General features: G+C 41.4%; 1 protein-coding gene across 7 annotated transcripts in view; it reads right to left on the bottom strand.

Moving 5' to 3' along the window:
- The window catches only part of LOC111151940 (nuclear respiratory factor 1), a 146533-nt gene that overhangs the window by 23421 nt on the left and 100226 nt on the right, over window positions 1-22886 (bottom strand). For 4 of the 7 annotated variants that reach the window (XM_022510173.1, XM_022510171.1, XM_022510175.1 and 1 more), the window contains 6 exons: window positions 22703-22861; window positions 21679-21876; window positions 20972-21073; window positions 17017-17175; window positions 14391-14548; window positions 6943-7067 (listed from right to left, as the gene is read on the bottom strand). In XM_022510173.1, the coding sequence (XP_022365881.1) occupies window positions 6943-7067; window positions 14391-14548; window positions 17017-17175; window positions 20972-21073; window positions 21679-21876; window positions 22703-22861 (901 nt within the window). Of the gene's footprint in view, window positions 1-387; window positions 530-6942; window positions 7068-14390; window positions 14549-17016; window positions 17176-20971; window positions 21074-21678; window positions 21877-22702; window positions 22862-22886 lie in introns of those variants that run through there. The other 3 variants (XM_022510177.1, XM_022510176.1, XM_022510178.1) reach the window with 3 other exon arrangements.

Consider the following 22886-nt stretch of genomic DNA (forward strand, 5'->3'; position numbering starts at 1 on the left):
CTCACCTTCCCCATACATTATATGAGCAAAATAGTGTTTACCTCATAGGATTATTCTGAGTTTTAAATAAGTTCATGCATGTACAACATTTAGCAGAGTGCTTGCACATAGCAAGCATTATATAAATGTTTATTAAATAAATAAAATTAGTAAGACAATGGAATTGAGAGACAGAATGCAAGGTCAATAGTGGGAAAGAAAGCAGATTCCTAGTTTGGAGTACTCCGTAAGGGGAGTGTGCCCCACCCTCATTTTAGTACAAAAAATGAAATTGAAGAAGTTGGGGGGAAAAGGGAAATTAAAATTTTAAAGTGTAAGAACTGAGCCTCCCCAAAATTCTGCATGAACAGAATCGACAGCACGATTTCTTAATCTAGAAAGACGCACCTGGTTTGGTCTAACTACAGGGACAGTGTCTCCTCCAGCAACAATTAGTGTCTCATTCAATTCACTGGGGCAGTATTAAGAGCACTTGCTTCCCACTCCTGGTCCATCTCTGTGATAATGAATAGTCCCCACTTCCCCTGCCCTAGGGAAAGATGGGGCAGAAGGAGAGGAGAACACTTAAATTAGTTAAATGAAAATAAGACTTTAACACTATGTTAATTATACTGGAAGTAAAATTAAGAATAAAAAGAGGCTTTAATTCTTCTGGATTAACTTTAAAATTACTGTAAAGGTCACTCCCCCCCACAAACGTTTTTTGGAATTTTGACTTTTTTCCAAATATGGAGAAAGGCCTTTCACTAACTGCTAATAACACCACAATAATAAAATATTACAGTATAAATAACAAAACAAATAGATGAATGGACATAGAAGATCCACACAAAAGACTCTACACAGTCTATTTAAGAATTCTGCATAAAATTACTAAAAACATTTTTCACAGAACTAGAACAAATAATCCTAAAATGTGTATGGAACCACAAAAGACCCCAAACAGCCAAAACAATCTTGAAAGAGAGAAACAAAGCTGGAGGTATCCCAATTCCAGATTTCAAGTTACACTACAAAGCTACAGTAATCAAAACAATATGGTACAGGCACAAAAACAGACACAAAGATCAGTAGAACAGGACAGAAAGTCCAGAAACAGACCCATGATTATATAGTCACTTAATCTGCAACAAAAGATGCAAGACTATACAATGGGCAAAACACAGTCTCTTCAAAAAATGGTGTCGGGAAAACTCCACAGCTACACGCAAAAGCAAACAAACAAACAAAAAACCAAAGGAGAATCCGGACCACTTTTTTTTTTTTATCATACACAAAAATAAAGTCAAGATGAATTAAAGACCTACATGTGAGACCTGAAACCATAAAAATCCTAGAAGAGGGCACAGGCAGTAATTTCTGATATGAGCCGTAGCAACATTTTTCTAGATATGTCTCCTGAGGCAAGGGAAACAAAAGCAAAAATAAACTCCTGGGACTACATAAAAATAAAATGCTTCTGCACAGGGAAGGAGGCAATCAACAAAACTAAAAGACAACCTACTGAATGGGAGAAGATACTTGCAAATGACGTATCTGATAAAGGGTTAGTATCTAAAATATATAAAAAACTTATAAAACTGAACATCCTAAAAACAAATAATCCAGTTAAAAATGAGAGAAGACATGAACTGACATTTCTCCAAAGACATCCAGATGGCCAAAAGACATATGAAAAGATGCTCAACACCACTCATCACCAGGGAAATGCAAATCAAAACCACACCGAGATATCGCCTCACCCTGGTCAGAATGGCCAAAATCAAAAACACAAGAAACAACAAACATTGGTGAGGATGTGGAGAAAAAGGAACCCTCTTGCCCCGTTGGTGGGAATACAAACTGATGCAGCCACTGTGGAAAACAGTATGGAGGTTCCTCAAAAAGTAAAAAATAGGACTACCCTATGACCCAGCTATTTAACTACTGGTTACTTACACAAAGAATACAAAAATACTAATTCAAAGGGATACATGCACCCTGAGGTTTATAGCAGCACTATTTACAATAGCCAAATTACGGAAGCAGCCCAAGTGTCCATCCGTAGATGAATGGATAATACACAATGGAATATTATTCAGCCACAAAAAAAGAATGAAATCTTGCCATTTGCAAGATAGAGAGTAATAAGTCAGAAAGACAAATAAGTGAAATAAGTCAGAAAGACAAATACTATACGATTTCACTCATATGTGGAATTTAAGAAACAAAAGAAATGAATAAGGGAAAATAAAGGCAAGATGCCTGGCTGGCTCAGTTGGTAGAGTCTGTGACTCCTCATCTCAGGGTTGTGAGTTTGAGCCCCATGTTGGGTGTGGAGCATAATGAATAAATAAATAAAAAGGCAAACAAATAGACAAACAAAGGCGGGGTAGGGGGAGGAGAGACAAATCAAGAAACAAGACTCTTGGGACGCCTGGGTGGCTCAGTTGGTTAAGCGGCTGCCTTCGGCTCAGGTCATGATCCCAGCGTCCTGGGATCGAGTCCCACATCGGGCTCCTTGCTCAGCGGGGAGCCTGCTTCTCCCTCTGCCTCTGCCTACCACTCTGTCTGCCTGTGCTCATGCTCTCTCTCTCTCTCTAACAAATAAATAAAATCTTTAAAAAAAAAAAAAAAAAAGAAACAAGACTCTTAACTATAGAGAGCAAACTGATGGGTACCAGAGCGGAGGTGGGTGGCGGGGTTGAGGAAGGTAAAGGGGATTAAGAGTACACTTATCAGGATGTGCACTAAGTAATGTACAGAATTGCTGAATCACTGTATTGTACACCTGAGACTAATAGAACACTGTATGTTAACTATACTGGAATTAAAATAAAAAACTGGAAAAAAGAAAAAGAATTCTACATATGTTAAAAATGACATCTCAAATCAATTTAGAAAGGATGGATTTCAACCTTTTTGTGGAATAAATGGTACTGGAATAGATTATGCAGGGGAAAAGAATCAATTCAGATTCCTACTTAATATCATACTCCAAAACAAATTCCGGATATTTTACAGTATTTTTTTTTAAACCCCCCCCCTTTTTTTAAAGATTTATTTATTTGTCAGAGAGAGAGAGAGAGCAAAGGCAGGGAGAGTGGCAGGCAGAGGGAGAAGCAGGCTCCCTGCTAAGCAGGGAGCCCAATGCACGACTCCATCCCAGAACCCTAGGATCATGACCTGAGCCGAAGGCAGAAGCATAACTGACTGAGCCACCCAGGCGTCCCTATTTTACAGTATTTAAAATAAAACATGAGACCACAGAAGAACTGCCATATAGATATTTATCTGATATGGGGCCTCCGTAAAGGCAAAAGACAATAATTATGGAAATAAAAATGAAGTAACAAAAGTAAAATACAAATAAACTGAAGAAAAAAAAACCTATTTCCAACATATATAATTAAGGGGGTTATAGCTTTAAAATAGGACACTTTCTTAGCAGCTCTGGTAAGAGGCTTAATGGGACAACAGTTGAAGCAGATGATTCCCATTATCTTTATTGATTAACTATGAACTATCTGTTTAGTCCCTCCCACCCCCCCATCTAGCTTTTGGGAATAAAAGACAGCTGCATGAATATGCAATAAGATCTCAGACATAACAGCACCTCGAAGAGGTGGCCAAGGGTCAATACAGTTCCAATTTTTTTTTTTAAAGATTTTACTTATTTATTGGACAGGGAGAGACACAGACAGAGAAGGAGCACAAGCAGTGGGAGTGGGAGAAGGAGAAGTGGGCTTCCTGCAGAGCAGGGAGTCTGATGTGGGACTCAATCCCATGCCCTTGGGGTGATGACCTGAGCCAAAGGCAGACACTTAATGACTGAGCCACCCGGGAGCTCTACAGTTCCTATTTTTAATTATTCTTGCTGTATTAGGAAGGAAGAAAAAGGTATGTAGATCTGGTTGCCCGAAGATTGCTAACCATGGGTGTCGAGGTCAGGTGAGGGGTGACTCAGGGTCACAGGGCCTGCCTTACAGACTGCATAACCTTTTATATTAGGGTGTTGGGGTGGGGGGTGGGGAGGCAAGGAACGACTGTGAGAAAAGAAAAGAAAAGAAGAAAAGAAACGAAAAGAAACGAATAGACAAGAAAAGATGTAAAGGAAGGCACTCATGGAGAGGGCTTCCCTAGTCTTAGGCAATTCCACCTGCACTTCAATAAAAAGAAAGGCACCTGTGAAAACTTTCAATTGGACCAAATCATGAAATTCCATCCTAAGAGACCAAAGACCCATTTAGTGCTATCAAAAAAGGGAGAGCATACGTGAAATAAAATAAAACCAGTGCTTGAGTGTTGGCGGGAGCTGAGTCCAGACAAAAGGACACATGTTCGGGGAGCAAGGTCTCTGTCGATTCTGCCTTGGTGACCCACAATCAAACTTCTGGTGTGCATGCCTGGGTCGTTATCTTCCACTCAAAAAACTGTCCTCTCTCTCCCATTACCATACTCTCTCAAGCTCCACACACAATGGTTCTCCATCCTGGAAGACGCAGAAACTTCCCTCCTTCAGGCCTAAACGATATCCAGACTGCTCTCAGGAAAGTTGTCTGCTAATAGGATTTTTATTTAAATCATACTCTGGAATCTGGGGTGTATTTCTTTTTCCCCAGTAGTGGCATTTCCAAATAGCACCTTGTTTCTCTACCATCTGGTTCTTCCTGGTAATACTCTTCCTGTTAACAAACTTGGTCTATTGGCAGACACCATAAGGTTGTCATCACAGAAGTGACAAACTCTGGCAATAGGACACACTCTGTAAGAATGATGAAAAGAGAATTCCGTAAAAGTCTACCCAGATACCAAATCAGCTATTTACATGGGAGAGATCTGGTTCCAGCCCCAGAGTAAACTCTACAGCACTCTGGGTAAAAAATGTCAGAAGACTGAAGGAGCATCGGAATTAACTGGATCACATCCAATATTAGATTCATTCTCTGGACTCCCAAAGGGAGAGATGAAATGACTGACCTTGGCCTAAAACTGCTGGGGTAAGGCGCAACTCAAGCGCCCGGTCTGACAGAGAAACGGTGCTCCAAAAAAGTGCTAACTCCAACTCTCACATCTTAGTTAGGAACATGTTGGCAGTCACACACTGGGGACGGCCTTCTTTGGGAACTGCTGGCTTTTAGGATGCAGACCAGAATTTTCTCTTACCACCAACACAATCAACTACATGAAATCAACACAACTTGATTACATACCCCAAAGGAAGAGGAAGCTTCTAGGAAATCAGTGATAGTGGGTGTGGTTCAGCTTTACTGTACGGTGGAATGGGTCCACTGGGCCAGAGACCCCCAGGGTCCTTATACTTACCTATAAATTCAGTCTGAGAAGGTGAGACTGAGGAGGAGCCAGAACTATAAAGCTGTCTATTCTCCTAAACCCCGACAGGTCGGTCAAGACCATTAGAAGGGATAACAGTCTCCTATCAAATTCACACAGAGAAGTATCTGTAGCTTTCCACAGGGAAAAACAGTAATCTGCACTTCAGAAGAGCGTCACAGAGCCAGATACCCTAGCTATTCAAGGTAGATCAGGACTCAGAAGAGAACAGCATAAAGTAAGGAAGTAGGGGTAGGATTCTAGCTAAAGAGGGAGGTTTTCGTTCAATCTACCTATGGTCCATTTTATCCCAAACACACATGGCTGTAAGATGCCCTTTAACCTGCAGTGTTCTGGCTAAGACCAAGTCTATCTCTGTCAGGGTTAGTTCATGGGAGCCCCCAAACCTACAGAAAAAGTAGGCTGTAGCTACAGTGTTTGATTTCTTGGCTTGTTTGTTTTTCAGAAGATGATTCTCAGGAGCCACAGGGACTCTTTACATTTCCTGTGTTATTCTCTGGGTGAGAGACACAAGTACTTTCTTCTTCTCACTTCCAAAGGAGGACACAGCTTTGGGTCTTTCTTCAAAGACTTTTCCAAGTTCACTTATAACGGATCTATCCTTTAAAAAGCGCCAGGAACTTTTCTCTCAACCACTGATATCATTAAGTAACTTTCTGTCTAAATAAGACCGTTATTATTTATCCTCTTTTCAAGACTAAAAAGAAATCTCCAAAAACCATGGAGTACTTAACTTGTTCTACTTAACCTAATTATACATATAATTTTATTTATTTATTTATTTATTTATTTATTATTTATAAAATGTGTATTTTAAAAGTTTAATGAACAGTCCCAGAGTGTCACAGAACAGGGCTGGTCCTTCTCTTTGACCCAGACTTCTGCGGCACTTTCCCGGGCAGCCCAGGTCTGGGTAACTGACTTCCAGAGCCTGCTGAAATAGATCCAAAGAGCTGGGCTGAAGCTGTACATTTTTGCCACCATATTTCTATGAACTTTATCCCTTTAGTTTATTCAGGCAATCACCAATACCCAGGAAGTCAAAATCCTGGGGAACAAGGGCAGTGTGGTGGTGTGTTATTGGCTAAATCGAGAGGTCCCTGGTGAGGTCCCATTTAACAGGAGGCAGACTCCAGGGCACAAACCAGAAAAGCGCCTTCATCACAGCCTGAGGGCTGACCCTGTGTGAAATGCTGGTGCCTTTCTTGAGATAGAACATTCTAACTTACCACAATGTACCGCCCATGGGAGGGTCTCTGCTATTGCAAAGGATACTGATCTACCCCATGGGAGAGTAAAGGACAAAATGCGCCCCATAGCTAATTTTAAAGTACCTCTCAGTCCTATCACAGCAAAATACTTTTCAAATAAGCAATTCAATTAGATAGCCATTATCATGGCATTCCCCCCGCCCCAGAAAACCCCAAGTCTCCTACTCATGAAAGGAATCAGAGACTCCTAGAATTTCACTAGGCCTCAATTACCTTATCAATAAAGAAAACTTAAATCAAAGCTCAACCTCTTCCTGAAGGGTCTGCTGTCAGTCATGTCATGAAGGTTTAAGTGGAAACAGGGAAGATACTCAATAAAATATTTATGCTCTCTTACCATTAGCATCTTGGACTCCAGTAAGTGCTCCGACAGCTGCTGCGGTTTCCCCCGACAGGACGATCTGTCCCCCCCCTTGCAAGGTGGCCTCGGCCAGTGTGGCGACAGCATGGGCGGCGGCTTCACTGTGGGCACAGGAACAGCAGAGAGGGGGGTGTGTAAGTTGAATAAAGGCACAGCGCTGCAGCAAGAGAAACCATCTTCCCAACCCTTCCTTGGACTCCTCTACGGACTCAGTGGGTCCGAGCCTACCAGTGAAGATAGGAGTCCTGTGCTGCTGGATAGAGCCAGAGGAAATTTTTAAATGAGAACAGTAAATAGCCAGAGAACCCCCACGTCTTACAGATCTATAGAGCTAATGTGAGATATCCTTCAAATCTAAGAAATGGGGTGTTTGAGGACGGAAGGCACTCATTACCAGTCTCTTCTTTGTCAACATTGGTTGAGTGCTCGCCAGGCAGAGTGGGATCTCTGACCCACACTGACAAGGCAAAAGCCTTTCTGGTTGGCAATCACAAGGTTTTCTTGTTCTCTCTTCTCTTTATGGTAACACTAGGCAGATTATCTACAACTGCCCTTTGGTGACAGAGGACGGACAGTAACATGAGGAGTCAACAACCTGAACTCGCTATTTAATTAATATTAAATAATAACAATGTAGTTCATATCTATGACTTCAAATACAAAGTAATGGCTAACTAAGGCTCTAACATCCTGCAAAGTCTAGCTTTTCTCTTCATCTCAGGGTACGCATGGGCAGTGCTAAATTATTAAGGCTTGAAATTTTAAGTGATCACATAAGCCCAAACTCCTAGCTTCTAGAAACACAATGAAACAAAAAATCTCCCTTCACTGCAAAGCAAACAGTAAAATAGAAAGATATTAGCCATCTGTTTATAGCAAGCCCTATTCTAGCAATTTGTATCCTATTTTTCTTTCTTTTTCTTGCTATATGCTTTTCCGAAATGCACAAATACCCATTTTTATTGATTCTATGATGCTACAAAGTAGAAAATGCATCATTATTTTATGTGCCAGCAAGAAAGGAAGGAAAATGCCTGATAACTCTAAGACTGGAGTATCCACATTTCAGAGATGTTAAAATTTGAAAGAAGCAGAAATTCAGCACCTCTTCTGGGAAAATATCAGCTCCCACTCTGCACAGCTACTGAAGGAATATCAAACATGGGCATGGAGTAGAGGAGGTGGTGTCGTGCAGTATAGGTGGGCAAAGTCCTGGGTTTGACACCGAAAAAGCCAACTGATCGAGCTTTGCCCTGAAGCTGCAGGCCCCAGCTTTGGTACACCTTACAGTCACGAGCTGTAGGTGCGACTGTGGGGATGAGGGGCCCTGGACTGGTTAGGGCAGACATGTCCTGACTATGGGCAAAGCAACACGTACCACACTCAACAGCGTCACTTTCATTTAAGGTCAGCAGACAAGGAAAGCAACGGACATAATCACTTCCCTGGGGGGAATGCAAGGATTCTAGGAAGCAGTAAAAGAAACCCAGTGGACAGAAAAGTCCCAATAAGTAGAAAATTCTCTTTCTTACTAATTTGCTTTGCTTTTTTAGTTTTTATGTCTCTGTATTCAAAACTTATTTTTTTCTGATACTAAAATACATGTAGCTGACATGTTAGTTTCATTAAATATAAAAGAAACTTAAAAAATGTCATACAGAGATAAGTTATCTCCTTCTACTCTTAAACACAACAGCTAATAGTTGGGATCATACCGCAGTTTTATAGCCTGCTTTTTTTTCACCTAACACTGTATTTCCTCGTGTAAATGCTCTCTGACATTTATTCAAAATAATAAATGCAAAATTGCTGACACCCCTCCCCCCCTTTCCCCTAGTCACTCATCTGTGGCAACTTTTAAGTTCCAGGTTTCCTCTGACTTAGTTCAAGGTCATAATTATGTATTTCCAATATGTTTGCTTCCTTCATAAACATTTGGGGGTATAATTCAGGCTAAGCAAAAAAAACTCAACAGTCGTGGAGTGCACATGCAGCTCATGTGCGAGCTAAGATCGCCCTCCATGCCTAGACACACTTCCCGGTGATCTGAGGCCTACAGCCAGTCACTGCATGGTATCTGTAACATGAATTTAGAACTAGAAAGGACCTTTGATCTGGAATTGCTACTAAGGTTATTCTTCACATTTTACATGGTAGAGTTTAATTTTAAAGTCCTTCAAAAATCTTTATTAGAGGGCACTTGGGTGGCTCAGCTGGTTGGGCAACTGTCTTTGGCTCGGGTCATGATCCCGGGGTCCCGGGATCGAGTTCCACATTGGGCTTCCTGCTGGGTGGGGAGTCTGTTTCTCCCTCTGACCCTCCCACGTCTCGTGCTCTCTCTTTCTCTCTCTCTCTCAAAAAAACAAAACAAGGGAGCCTGGGTGGCTCAGTGGGTTAAGCCTCCGCCTTTGGCTCAGGTCATGATCTCAGGGTCCTGAGATCGAGTCCCGCATTGGGCTCTCTGCTCAGCGGGGAGCCTACTTCCTCCTCTCTCTCTGCCTGCCTCTCCTCCCACTTGTGAATTCCCTCTGTATGTGTCAAATAAATAAAAATCTTTAAAAAAAAAATCTTTATTAGAGATCATAAAATTAGTGATTTCATGTCTAGATCCTTAATCTTTAAAATTTTTTTTTAAAGAATCTGATGTTTCTAAGAAAACTTTACAGTACCCAGTTGTCACTGATTCATGACAAAAATATTTCACACTCTGGCCTGAGACATCACAGAGAGCTGAAAAGTCCATTCTTTAAGAAAAGCTGTGGCAGCGAGGTATTTTAGAGAAGGAAGCTGTAAATGAGAATTGTTTATATGGAAATATGAGCTTTGTTTACAGGTTACCTCAGCAACTGTGTCATTCTTCACAATTTTTATCACAATTTGTTTAATCGCATTTCTGTGACCATCAGGTGTCCTGCCAGTCCTGGAGCCCCTGCACACGTGCCTGCAGTGTGGAGTTTCACGGGCGATGGAAGGAGGACAGCTCCGCAGACTGGAAGCGCACCGGTTCCCAGTCATACCTATTTTACTACGTCTGAAGCTCCACATATCTGAAGTCATTTTCTTTAACACCTTTCTAAAATATGTTTGGTAGAAGAAAGGAAGGGAACCAGCCCAAGCCGGTGCAATCCGGGACCAGAGGTGTGAGGGAGATGACGAGCTTGCAGGCTGGTGAGGTTAGTTATTTCATCCCGGGACAGAGGCCAGAGGCAAAACAGTGATGGAGGGATCCTTCCCGTGGGGCAGGAAGACAGCGGCAACTCCCCTGGCCAACAGGCCTTCGTTTCCAAATCAACTCTAACCACCAACACTAGACCTCACGGGAGTGAGCCAACTAGACTGCTAGGAAAAGATGTCCTTTACTTACAAGGTGAAGACGGACAAAAACGTCTCTAAGCTACTCCCTCACAGGATTTTGACAAAACTAAGTTTCTAAACCAGAGTTGCAAATGCAAAGTTTTCATCAGCTTATCTGCAAGTGTCCAGCCTTCATCCCCAGGAGAAAGCAGCAGCTGTGGGCCCCTGCCCTCCATCTTCAGAGAGGATTTCTAATCTAGGTCATCCATCCCATTGCGCTAGACAAATAAGTACCAGTCCATACGTGACAGCCATATTTTATTTTAATAATATCTCTAATTTTAAGTCAATAGTACTTTCATTAAAAAAAAAAAAAAACAGTAAACTTTTCTTTAAAGGTAAGCTTCACTTCCTTTTTAAAGCCAAATGTCTTCACAGCAAAAGAACAGCAACTCTGAGTTCCCTGAGAAGCAGACTCAATGCCTTTCCTTCCCCATAGTGCCAAGTTGTACACAGTAGACACACAAGTAATAATTGTCTCGGTGTTGACAATGCAGTGCAAATTCCTAGTAGGGCAAATGTAGACTCAGTCTATAAATACTTGCCATGCATCTGTATATGCAAGGGCTGCACTGACTTTAGAACAATTTTTTTTTTTTTTTTTTTTTTTTTAAGGAGGCTCCATGCCCAGTATGGGGACCCTGCAAATTAAGAGTTGTGTGCTCTTCTGACTGAGCCAGCCAGGCACCCCGGGGCCATACTGATTTAAATGGACTTAAGAGGGAATATAATCTAGGACAGCTTAACCAACAAACTGAAACTTCAAATTAATTTTTGTATCGCAACAACCAAATGATGATTTCACTTCCTTTCCCTCTGGTTGCTCAGCTGAATACTTTTGGTTTTTTGAGCTGTAATGTTCCACACCTCATTTGTTCATTTTGATTTTCTCCCCTATCTCCTTCCTAAAAGTGCTAATTTATTATGTATTTTGAAAATAGTTAAAATTAACTAGTTTCCGGATTTTTCTTAATGACCATTACTCCTTACCCTCTTTGTGTCATTTCTAACGCCAGGATGGGCCAAAGGCTGTTTGAGGCCAGGGCCCTTGTTCTGACTTGCTACACAAGACTCTTTTAACAGCGTTGTTGAAAAACAGGTCTGTCCTGCATCTGTCCTGACCCCCCTTTGCCCTCCAGCAGATGAAGGAGCCCCTCTGCCTTCTTACTCCCCACCTGCCGTACCACGCGGCTCGCCTCGCCCTCTTCTGCTGTTTACAGCGCAGCACAGGGGCAGGTGATTATTAAAGGAGCCTGCTTGTTCCATCTGCACCTGAAACAGGCTAGAAGGAAGCAGCTCTACGAAATTGCTTTGTTACCATGGGAACAAAGACCGGATTTCTCAGTGTAGTTTTCACTTCCAGCAACACAATCTGCGGCGAGGCTGGGAGTACGGTCTCATCCCACAAAGAAGCAAACACCAGGGGGGGGTCTGTGTCTCAAGTCCAAACCTCCTGGCATTAGACAGTGGGTGACCTCGCCTGGAACCAGAAAGCCCCTAGTAGCAGGTGACAGTCTAGTCTTGGCCACAGGGCCTGGTTTCTTCACCCTGAGCAGAGGCTGCAACACACCATCCCCCAACACTCGTCGGGGCGCTGAACTCTCTGATTGCAAACAGATTTCAACATCTCTACTCCTCCTCCATGCCACGGTGAACTGCATTCTCCTTCCTTTGGAGTAAACACTATAGCCACCTCAGCTGCAACTGAGTTTGTTAATAAGCCCTCAGGGGAAACCATTACTCTCCTTGCCTTTAGAAATAAGCCCTGGTCCTTACACTGAAGGGAGCCAGAATGTGCCTCATATTTTCCACTATGTACAGGGTTCCCAGGACACTCACACTTCATTGGAATATCCAAGGTGCTGGCTCAGTGAAGTCAAGTTTTGCTGGTCTTTAATGGTGGCCCGTTAGGCTCCATGCCACAGTGAGGGGTTACCAGACCAGAGGGAGGTTCTCACTTTGGCCATGACTTTTAGGCAGTTTCTCTGTTGTGTCCTCTCTCAAAGGATGGAGTGGGGTTGGGCCAAAGTGCAAGGGGTCAAATAAGACTTTCATGTTACTGAAAAGCCACATGGTTCAATGGGCTAAGAAAAAAGTTTCAATCCCAGGTCACTCGGGGACTCAGTGAGGACCCCTGAGAGGTGTGTGTCTTCCATACCTAATCAACCACTCTTGGCCACATTCCCTTCAAACTCAGTCACTTTATCTTCACTCTCACCACTTTAGTTTCCAAGCCTTTAACAAGGCACACCTGGCCTGCCTCTTCTTAACTAGCCTTCTATTTCTAATCTCTTCTCATTGTAAGGAATTCTGAATAGACAAAATTTAAAATGCAATTTAAATGATAACTCTAATTCCTTTCTTTTTTTAGAAGGGGGGCAGAGAGAGAGAATCTTAAGCAGGCTCCATGCCCAGGGCGGAGCTCATTCCCACAACCCTGAGATCATGACCCGAGTGAAAATCAAGAGTGGGACACCGACTGAACCACCCAAGGACCCCAACAGCTCTAATTCTTGAAGTGCTCAGTACAGGTGGGACACCTGATCAGAGTTTTGTATATATCATCTCAGTGAATTTTTTTCAATTCTATATGATGAAAATTATCCTTATGATGAGGAAACCAAGATCAAATGGCTAAATTTCTCAAGATCAAATGGCTAGTAAGTGGCAGAGTTTAGAATCCAAACCTGAACCTATGTGACCTCAGAACCTTCTCAGCCCCCATACTAAACAGTCACATGGAAATCATTCCTACCTAAGCCTATCAAGGCCTTCTAGTTATCTATCTCAACAAATCTAAACTTTGGGTGGTTTTTTATATTTTGGAGGAGATGATCCCCTTCCTCTGAATTTCTACAACGTTCACAGACTGTACTACACAATTCAATAGTGAATCATGCTGAGTAATAGTGTTTACTAAGTGTTTTACTTAAATCAATCTCCCCAAAGATAACCATATGACTTCTTTGAGGGCAGACATTGTATCTCAGAGTCCTCCTTATTTAGGACCTTACCCAGTGGAGTGCAGACAGGTCAGAAGAATTCAGGGACTAAATGTGAGGCCAACAGCTGCTGCACTTAATGGGGACCACACCCTTACCATATGCCAGGCACTGGTCTAAGGATCTTGCGTGCACTATCTTTCTCAGTTCTCATAATACCCCTACAAGGGAGCTATTGTTACTACTCGCATTTTACAGAAGAGGAAAGCCTGGGCAATGAGTTCAAGTAACCAATCCAAGGTCAAACAGCTAGTAGGTGACAGAGCTGCAGTGTAAACCCAGGTGGTCTAGCTTCAAGACCTACACTCTTAACTATCAGGTAAAATGCCTGGGTCCACTGAAAATAAAATTATGTTAGCAATGAAGAAGAAAAAGAATGATATAGGGATGATCTCTTCTATCAACAACCAACAGAAGGAACCAAGGAGGGAACGATATAGTTTGGGAAACTCTCTCTCACTGGAGTGTCCCATTCTGCAGCACCTTTCCTAAACATAACTGAAGAAAAATATTTCAATTATTTTTCCTAAAAATCTAAAACTCAGCTCAGTCATTGATAAGCAGGGGAAACAAATTTCCTGAAAAGCCAGTAAAATCAGCTCTCAAACAGCCAAAACATGGATTAATGTCTCTAACAAAAAGTAGTTTCTTTTGTAGGCGTGAAAGCATGACTAAAAGCAATCTGCTCTGTAGGGTAAATGGAAATACAGTCCTGAACCTTCTTGCTTTATTATATCCTTTGGTCCCTTTAAAAACCCAAAATACTCAAACCGTGCTGTTTTTGGTCTGATAAAGGGTACAAGATAGGAAATAGCAAAACGGATCGACGGCCCTCCAGCAGCACTTTTGAGCTGGAAGTCGGAAGGCTGGACTGGTTGCTGCTGGGTCGAGTGGGGCAGTACCGGGGTGAGTGAGGCTGATGAGAAGCCAAAGGACAATACGCTAGGGACTGAGAGTGTTAAGCTCCAAACACCATTTGTGACAGACTGAGGTACAACATCTCTCTTCACAACCCGTAGGTAGGGACAGATTCACCATCCTCATTTACTCCCCCAGCCCTGCCTCCACCTGTTGAGCGCCATGGTGACTGTAGCTCCCTGTTGCATCTCCTGAGAAGCTGCCACCGCGGCCTCTGCCAATGACGCCACCGCCTGGGTGGCCTCTGATGCTTGCGTCGTCTGGATGGTCATCTCACCTCCCTGTAACGTGGCCCAATTTTGTTCCACCTGAGGCAGAAAGGACAGGACAGTAAAGAATCAAAGTCACAAAAGGAGTATAATAAACTGCTACGTGCTCAGCCAAACACACACACATTTTTAAATTAACATGACCTACGATATACAGGACAGGGTTTTTAGTATGCTATCTTTCGTGTCTAAAAAAGGGGATATTAGAATATCTATTTGAATTTGCTTATATATGCGCAAAGAAATCCCGAAAGGACACAAAAGAAACCACTGAAAATATTTTCCTCCATGTATGGGGGGTGAGAGGGGAGTTGTGGGAAGAGGTTGGATAGGAGACAGAAAGCCAGATTTTCCAATATATACTTTTAAATAATTTTTGAATTATCTGAGCCATATCAATGCATTACCTACTCTTTTAAATTCTTTTGATTAGGTAATATATTACTATGGCTCAGATTAAAATAACTTTGGATAAACCGTAACATTCAAAAGTTAGAATTTCTGAACAGACAGTAACTATAATTCTAAAAATATTCAAATGATACCAAAGGATATGCAATGCCAGTATTCTCAACCTTTTGTCCAGATGTGACCACTCTTACCTATTTCTTATGTGTCTTTGCAGGGGTATTCTCTCTCTATGCAAGTATATTTACACACATACACACTCCCTCCTATTTCCCCCTTTCTACGCCCTTGTAAAAAATAAAAATGGCAGCTTATTCTACGTTATCTCTTTGGTCCTTGCTCGTTTCACCCACAATACATGTCCGAAGTGATTCTATTCTGGAACATATAAAACTGTTTCATTCATTCATGACACATAATGATGGCTGCACAGCGTTTGCAGTATATAAGCACACCATGATTTATTTAATCAGCCATCTTTTAATGGGCATTTAAGACGTTTCTAGTCTTTTGCTCTTACAAACAGTACTGTGATGACTATCTTTACATACTACTTTGTATATTTATGGGAGTCTATTTATGGAGTAAATTCCTAGAGGTGGGATTGTATATTAAAGTTATTTTATATTTTAATTTTTTTGATGGAAATTGCCAAATTCAGGAAACTTTTTTTTTTAAATGTAGCAAAAACTGCTTCCCTTTTAGTGGAGAGGAATTACAAAGAAACAAAATAAAATATTCAAAAAAATATTTTATCTGGTGAGAGAACAGACTAGAATTTAGTTCTGTGAGATCAAGGACAGGGATTATCTTTGCATTGGCATTATTAACATTTGAGGCTAGACGAGTCCTTGCTGCGGTGGGGGGGGTAGGGTGTGTGTGGGGGGGTTTGTCCTGTGCATTCTAAGATGTTCAGCAGTACCCCTGGCTTCTGCCCACTCACTAGATGATAACAGGACCCTCCCTAGTCATGACAATTAAAAACATCTCCAGACATTATCAGATGTCCGGGGCAGGGGCTGTACCCTAATTGAGAACCACTGCTTTTAGTATAATGCTCTGCATTTTGAGATTTCTCAGTCCTGGATACCTGTACCTAGCTACTTCAGTCCATTTTGCTCAGTAAGTACAGTTGATTAATTATTCCCCCTCAAAAACAAAAAGCAGCAGGGGCAGTAGAATCAGTTTCTATTCAAAATCTGGGTGGTAATAAACCAGTGAGCTCAGGTACAGTATCTCCATGGACTGGGGTCTCAGGACGTGAGCCGTGCTCGCTGGCGCTCCTGGGGCTCCTGATCACATGGGTCGGGCCCAGAGAGTAGAGAGCTTGTGCTTGCAGGTCAACTTTGTCCCAAAGAAAGTGTCCCAAGCTCAGGAGAGGCAGATATTTAAAGCGCCTCCTGCTTTTCTGTTACCCTACTGAGGCGATGACAGTGCTTCTCAAAATGCCTGTCAGAAGCCTCCCAGAAAATGGAACACTCCTTTGAACTGCCCTAGTACTTGCCCTGAGTCCTCATGGGCAGCGGGCAACGCCAGCACACCTCCGGAGCCCATCTCTAAGAGGCGGAGACAGCCCGTTTCCTCCCCGCAGAGCTGCAAAGCTGCCCACTCAGGAACTCACAAAACTTTGGCTTCCCAAGAGTTAATATCGCTTTGATTTCATTACTCTGGCGAGTGTCACTGCAAATGATGCCACTTTTAATGGCAAGTTACACTGCCAATTTGTAGATGGTCTATGATTCCCCTCGAAACACCAGACAGCGCTGGCCAGCCCCTGTCACCTTCTGCCATTAAACAGTCTTCCTCTTTCCAGATCTGCCCCTCTGTATTTTTGCCCATCCCACTGCAGAGCTGGGCCTGTGCGGCTCTCCCAATGCTCAGACTCCGATGTCAGCAATTTAATGTATACACATTTAGTTACAACTGTATTTGTAGCAAAAATGGTATCAGAAAGTTGCCATATACAGTATACTTTAAGGAAGTTAAATTATATGGCATGAAAGATTAATGGATGGTGGCAAAGGGTAGAGAGGAAGTAGGAAGAAGAAGCAGACGAAGAAATTTCTATTCAGAATAATGGCAGGTGATAAATAAATCACTTGGGTGTTAACATTTCTTTGGAATTTCCTATTCTTCAGTCTCAGTGCTTTAGTTGTATTTGCTTGAGCTCTTGTTGCTCTCCCTTTCCATCTGTTGGGAGCCACTGTGTGGTTATCTATGCCGGATGTCACCATGTCCCAGAGAAAGGGCCCCAAGCCCTAGGAGGGAAAGATATTCAGAGGATGTACAGTTAGCATCAATGCTTTTTTGAGAGACCCACTCCAATGAGGCCCTTCAAACTGTGGTTACTCTATCCCTCTAGCTACAGTGAACCACTGAGGCCCATCCACACGCTCACAGAGCCACGCACTGCATGTGCTGTTCCCTTTGATGGGAACTTAACTCCCACCCTTGCTTCTAGTCTGACCTCAGGGGAACCTGAAGGAGCCTAGACAACTCCTTCCATTCCCCTGTAGTCCGAGGCTCAGGACCTCTCCTGTGTCCTATAGCACCCTGGGCTTGCTTCCTCAAGTTCCTTACCTCATTGTCTTTGTGCTATGATGTGTCTTTTCTCTACCACCTACCTGTGTGCTCTCTAAGAGCAAGAGCAGTCTTTATTTTCGTGTGTCTATCAAATCTCAGTAAATGGCACAGGGCTCAGAAAGTGTTTACGGAATGGCAGGATGGAGAACATATTCCTTTATTCATGTTTTCCTGCTTGTACTTCAGCCTACTTATATTTCAGGTACACTGATAATCATTAAAAAAACCATCTAGAATAAGTTGTGCTACCATTACATGTGGAATGGTTCAGCTTAAAATTCATGTCTTCAATTCTTGTTTCTTCTTCTTCTAACAGAACCATATATACCATTATGATCAGATACCATTCTATTTCAAAATTTGACTTCTGACACTTAAGTGCAATGAATATCACCACTACCAATTGGTGGTCTTATCACACGACAGGATAAATTCTCAAACCCATTTGCCTTTGTAAATATGCCATCAAAACTGAAATTATTTAAATATTTTAAAATGGAGATAGTTAATTTCATATTATTTTAAAATTCTTTCCTTGTTCCTTTTTTCTTAAAGTAGGTTCCACATCCAGTGTGGGGCTTGAACTCATGACCCTGAGATCAAGAGTCGCATGCTCTTCTAACTGAGCCAGTCAGGTGCCCCCAAAGTCTCTCTTCTTTTAAAGTTTGTGTATTCATGTGAGAAATCTCTTCATCTAACATGGGGCCCGAACTCACAACGTGGGCCCCGAACTTGCTGAGCCAGCCAGGAACCCCTATTTCCTTGTTCATTTCTAAATGTCTATGTAACTTATAGTGTCTATGTAACTTATAGCATCTTTAATGAATTTTAAGGTGACTATAGTTAGAGATTTTTTGTTTCTTTATAGCTATGGGTAACCCTTGAACAACACAGGTTTGAACTATATAGGTCTATTTAGGGGGGGGATTTTTAAAAAAATAAATACAGTGTAGTACTATAAACACTCTTCTCTTCCTTATGTTTTTTTAAATACCATTTTCTTTAGCTGCTTTATTGTATGAATATAGTATATAATACATATAAAATATGTGTTAATTGACTGTGTTATCAGTAAGGCTTCTGATCAATACTAGGCTATTAGTAGTTAAGTTCTAGGGGAATCAAAAAGTTATATGTGAATTTGACTGCAACAGGGGGTCTGCACTCCTAACTCTCATGTTGTTCAAGGGTCAACTGTACTTAGATTACTGGGTATTCTCAGGACAGAGAGTACTCAAACAGATTTGGGAGACCATATATTACCAGAAGAGACTGGCCCCCAATGGCCCTTCTAATAAATTTAACTAAATGTAACTAACTGGATGTTGAAGGCAGTGTAGTCTAATGGTAAGAGCTCTCACTGGCAAGGTTAGGATAACAAAATGACCTCACAACTTCTAAAAGTAGAGGTATCATTTATTTTTGTAAAGTACATTCTCTTCCTTGTAAGAAAAGATGCTAAATACAAGGCCATAGGATGTTTTTACTGAATCATCTGATACAATGTTTCATTAACTTGATGTGGTCTTATCTGCCCTAAGCAGTGAGATATTTTGAGTAATTCCAGTTCTTAGGGCTCAAAACTGACATGCTAACAACCATGTCAACATCTAGGAGGAATGAGAAGGCAAATAAATCATGCTACAAAATCTAAAACATTTTGTCACTTTCTGAGATAAACTGTGCTGCTTCTCTTCATATTATTTTTGTCTCATTCTCAGTGTGCAAAGAGTTACATTTTTAAAAAAAATCTGTATGAATTTGGGTATTTACCAGAAGGCTATTTCTGTCATTCACCCATTCCTACAATAGATGACTAAAAATGATGTGCTAAAAAATGCCATAGGTAAGTCAGAGATTTTTTTAAAAATTCTTCATATTTTTCTGTGAACTTCTGAATTAACTGACCTCTATATATGTGAAGTTATTTAGTAAAATGGGCTTCAAAGAATTCGTCTCTAGGAAAGTGTTTAAGATACAAAGAGCTGCTTTTTTTAAATAGTATCAGGAAACACTCGGTAGGTAGATATGGTTGATAACTTTGATTAAGTCAGAGAGTAAAAAATCTTGTGAATGTACCCACCACTGTCTTTTCTATCTCTTTCACACGTCAAGTTCTAGTGTTGTCTAGTGTCCTCCAGTTCTAGCGTCTGTCGACTGATGGATTTTTCCTTCAGCTAATCCATACTCTTACATGATGCTTATATACTTATAAAAGTAAATATCCTGTCGACTGTCACTTTTCTATACTGTAAAACCAACTGCTGTTCCTGCCCCCAAACCTTCTCAGACTCCCTAGCTGGAAACATTCTCTCCTGAAGGCACAGACCACTTTGCAGCATCTACAGCATGGACCAGAGTTCATCTACGGAGACACTTCTCTCCCCCACACAGTGGAGAGACAGGAGGAGCATCTGGAGAGCAGGGTTCCTGTGTACGCCACTCCACACATCTAACACGTCAGCGCAGCACAGCAGGGGCTCACTTCCTGCTGGCTGACCAGGGAGCCTGGCTGTGTTTCTCTTCAACTCACTAGCCATGAGAACTTTCTTAGTTCTCTCTCTTTCCTGAGTTGTACACATGAAAATGACTTTGTGGTGTTGTGAGTGGAAATGCCCCATGGTTGTGAACAAGGGTGAGATAATATTTTTAGCTTTATTTCTAATACTGCTCGTTGACATTTGTTAGCTATTTTCAAGCTTCAGGGCTATACCACACTGGCACCTTAGGGGAAAAGCCCACAGTGCCTTAATGAGCCCACAAATGGCTCAGGCTTCAGAGCCTGGACAACATTTTCCAAATGCATTACTCAGCTTCAATCCTTTGTGACTCTGGGCAAGTCACCTAACCTCTACATGTCTCAGTTTTCTCTTCTATAAAGTAAAGAATCTATTCTTAATAGGGTTGAGCACTTTGCTTACCAAGTGCTCAATTAAGGTTCACTACCTTTAGGTTAACATCCCATAATTACCTTGATTTTGGTAGAGAAGGATTTTCTCATAAAGTCTTTTCAAAGGCATATTTAAAATGTAGTAAATCATGGCCACTGATTTACAAATATTTTTATCCCTCCAAATATTTTATCCCTCCAAAGAATTCTTTAGTAGCTCCAGTCAAATTTTTTAAATAGAGCCCAATGATTAAATCTTTGGGATTCACAGCATAAAAGTATTACATGAATAATCTCTTTTTATTGTGTATTATATAAAATGCTATATTGCAAATGTAAAATTATAAGTTTCTGACAGTTAGGTCTATCATGAAGATCTATGAATTTCAATTATTACAATTAATATACACGGCATAAGATATTTTGTAAAACTGTCATGGCCTGATGTTTTAAAAAGCTTAAATAAAATAATGCTACCGATGTGTTGGCTACCCGATCTTTTTAATCTTCTGGACCCTAACTACTCCCTCACCTATACATTTATGTATTTAAGTCAATGCAGACCAAATCCTCTTTCTTACCTCTCCATCAGCAACTGCAGAATAATTCACTTGTGCAACAGTGACTGTGGTTGGCAATTCGGAAGCATCAGCCAATGTGGCTACTGTTGCCCCTGTACCAACCTAAAGAAAAACACAGAGAGTGGTGTCAGTGGATGGATCCTTCTACCTCTCCTTTATTCAGATGTTAAGATTCATGTAATCCCAAATTCAGCACAGGTAATGATTAATATGCTTTGTAATGTGAAATGAGTTACTAAAATCGTATCTCAGACACTTACATGAGTTTCAGAAATCTATTTCAACCCAATAAATCAATATTAGAAGCTATCACATTTCACCATTGGTAACTAGCATCAATCAACTTTCTACTTTCACCCCGATTTGAATTTTAGAGGTCCCCCATCTACCAGCAAGTTGAGTTTTACCTCAGGAGAGGTAATTCAGAAGGAATAGCTCCTGCCCCTGATAGAATGAAACAGTACAAAAGAAGCCATTTTTACAGTGCTTTGTTTTGAAAATGTCCAGAAAAAGCTATCGATGGCTCTGTATTTAACAAGTTGCAGACAATTTAAAATCTTATTAAAAAATCAATTTCAGATAGAAAGACTTTGAGGAGCTATAAAAAGTTAATTAAGAGTATGCATGATGAAAACTTTCTCTAGTCTGAGGCGAGGTGCCCACGATCTACTTCACAAACCACAATCTGATAACATAGGTTTACTTACCTGGATAAGTGAGACAGTGCCATCAGGGTTACTAAAGGTCTGGACTACGGTCTGTGATGGTACAAGATGGGCTATACTGTGTGTAGTTGTGGCCTGTGTTTGTGTTTGCTGATCTTCAAAAGCATACAAAAGGTCCTCCCGCCCATGCTGTTTATAACAGTTTTTAACTATGGTCCGTAGTGCCTGGGTCCATGAAACCTGTCACCAAAAGACCAGACAAGCACATTAAAGTCACAAAGAATGTTGGTTATTCAGCCCTGCTATGGAATAAGCAGGTACTTATTTATCAAACCAAACCAAACCAAGCTGGTACAGAATAAGCTCCCTTAGGGTTATTCCCCTTAGACCCATTGTGGCACAAAGAAACTCAGTACCAAGCATCAAAAATTTCCCACTAGATTCCTTCCTGATCAAAGTCTAGTTTAGCTTTTGGGTTTTATACTCTTCTAACCTGAGGCCAAATCTTAAACTTCTCACAAAAGAAGGTTACTCTTTTGTCAAGAATTTTATATTAAGATTCTCAATAAACTTCCAGGATAACTAAAAAACAATTTGCAGAAAAAGCAAGGGATGACATCTAGTTGAGTCCATCTTTTTAAAAAAAGAAGTATCATTACCAGCAGCCTCAACCAACTTGTCATCTCTTTAATTCTATATTTATATTTTTCAACAGTGGTTCCTGCTAACTAGAAATAAGGACATTTCTAAGTCTTCAAAGTACTTAATACTTTTTCTTAACGTTTCTTCAGTTCTTCCAAGCACCTCATAATATTAAAACTGCTCCAAAAGGCAAGTAGGCAGAGAGCAGAGTAAACTCATCGTCCCACCCCGAGTCTTTATAGAGATGAAGTGATGGAATGGGAAAGGCTATAAATCAGACGACAGCAAACCTCTCTGGGAGACAGGTTCGACTTTCACACATACATTTTTAGACTTTTTAGCATAAGAAGTGGAATCCCCAAAATCGAGGTAGTTGACTCAGATTGGAAAAGCAACAGGCTACTCAGGTCTGAGAAACCCTCACCCTCTGCTTTTGCTCTTCTGTGCGGACGTCGCTCCGGACATTCGCCCATGGGATATCCTCAGGCCACCAGATGGGCTTGCAGCTTTCTTTGCCCCAGCCTGGTTTTCCCCGACCCGTGGAGTACTTGAGCATCTCTGGAATAAATGCCCGCAGCTGGGCCTAGAAGACAAGAGTGTGGTCATTA

The sequence above is a fragment of the Enhydra lutris genome, unplaced genomic scaffold, assembly GCF_002288905.1.
Source record: "Enhydra lutris kenyoni isolate GAN:26980312 unplaced genomic scaffold, ASM228890v2 scaffoldscaffold27, whole genome shotgun sequence".
In the NCBI taxonomy this organism is placed as follows: Eukaryota; Metazoa; Chordata; class Mammalia; order Carnivora; family Mustelidae; genus Enhydra; species Enhydra lutris.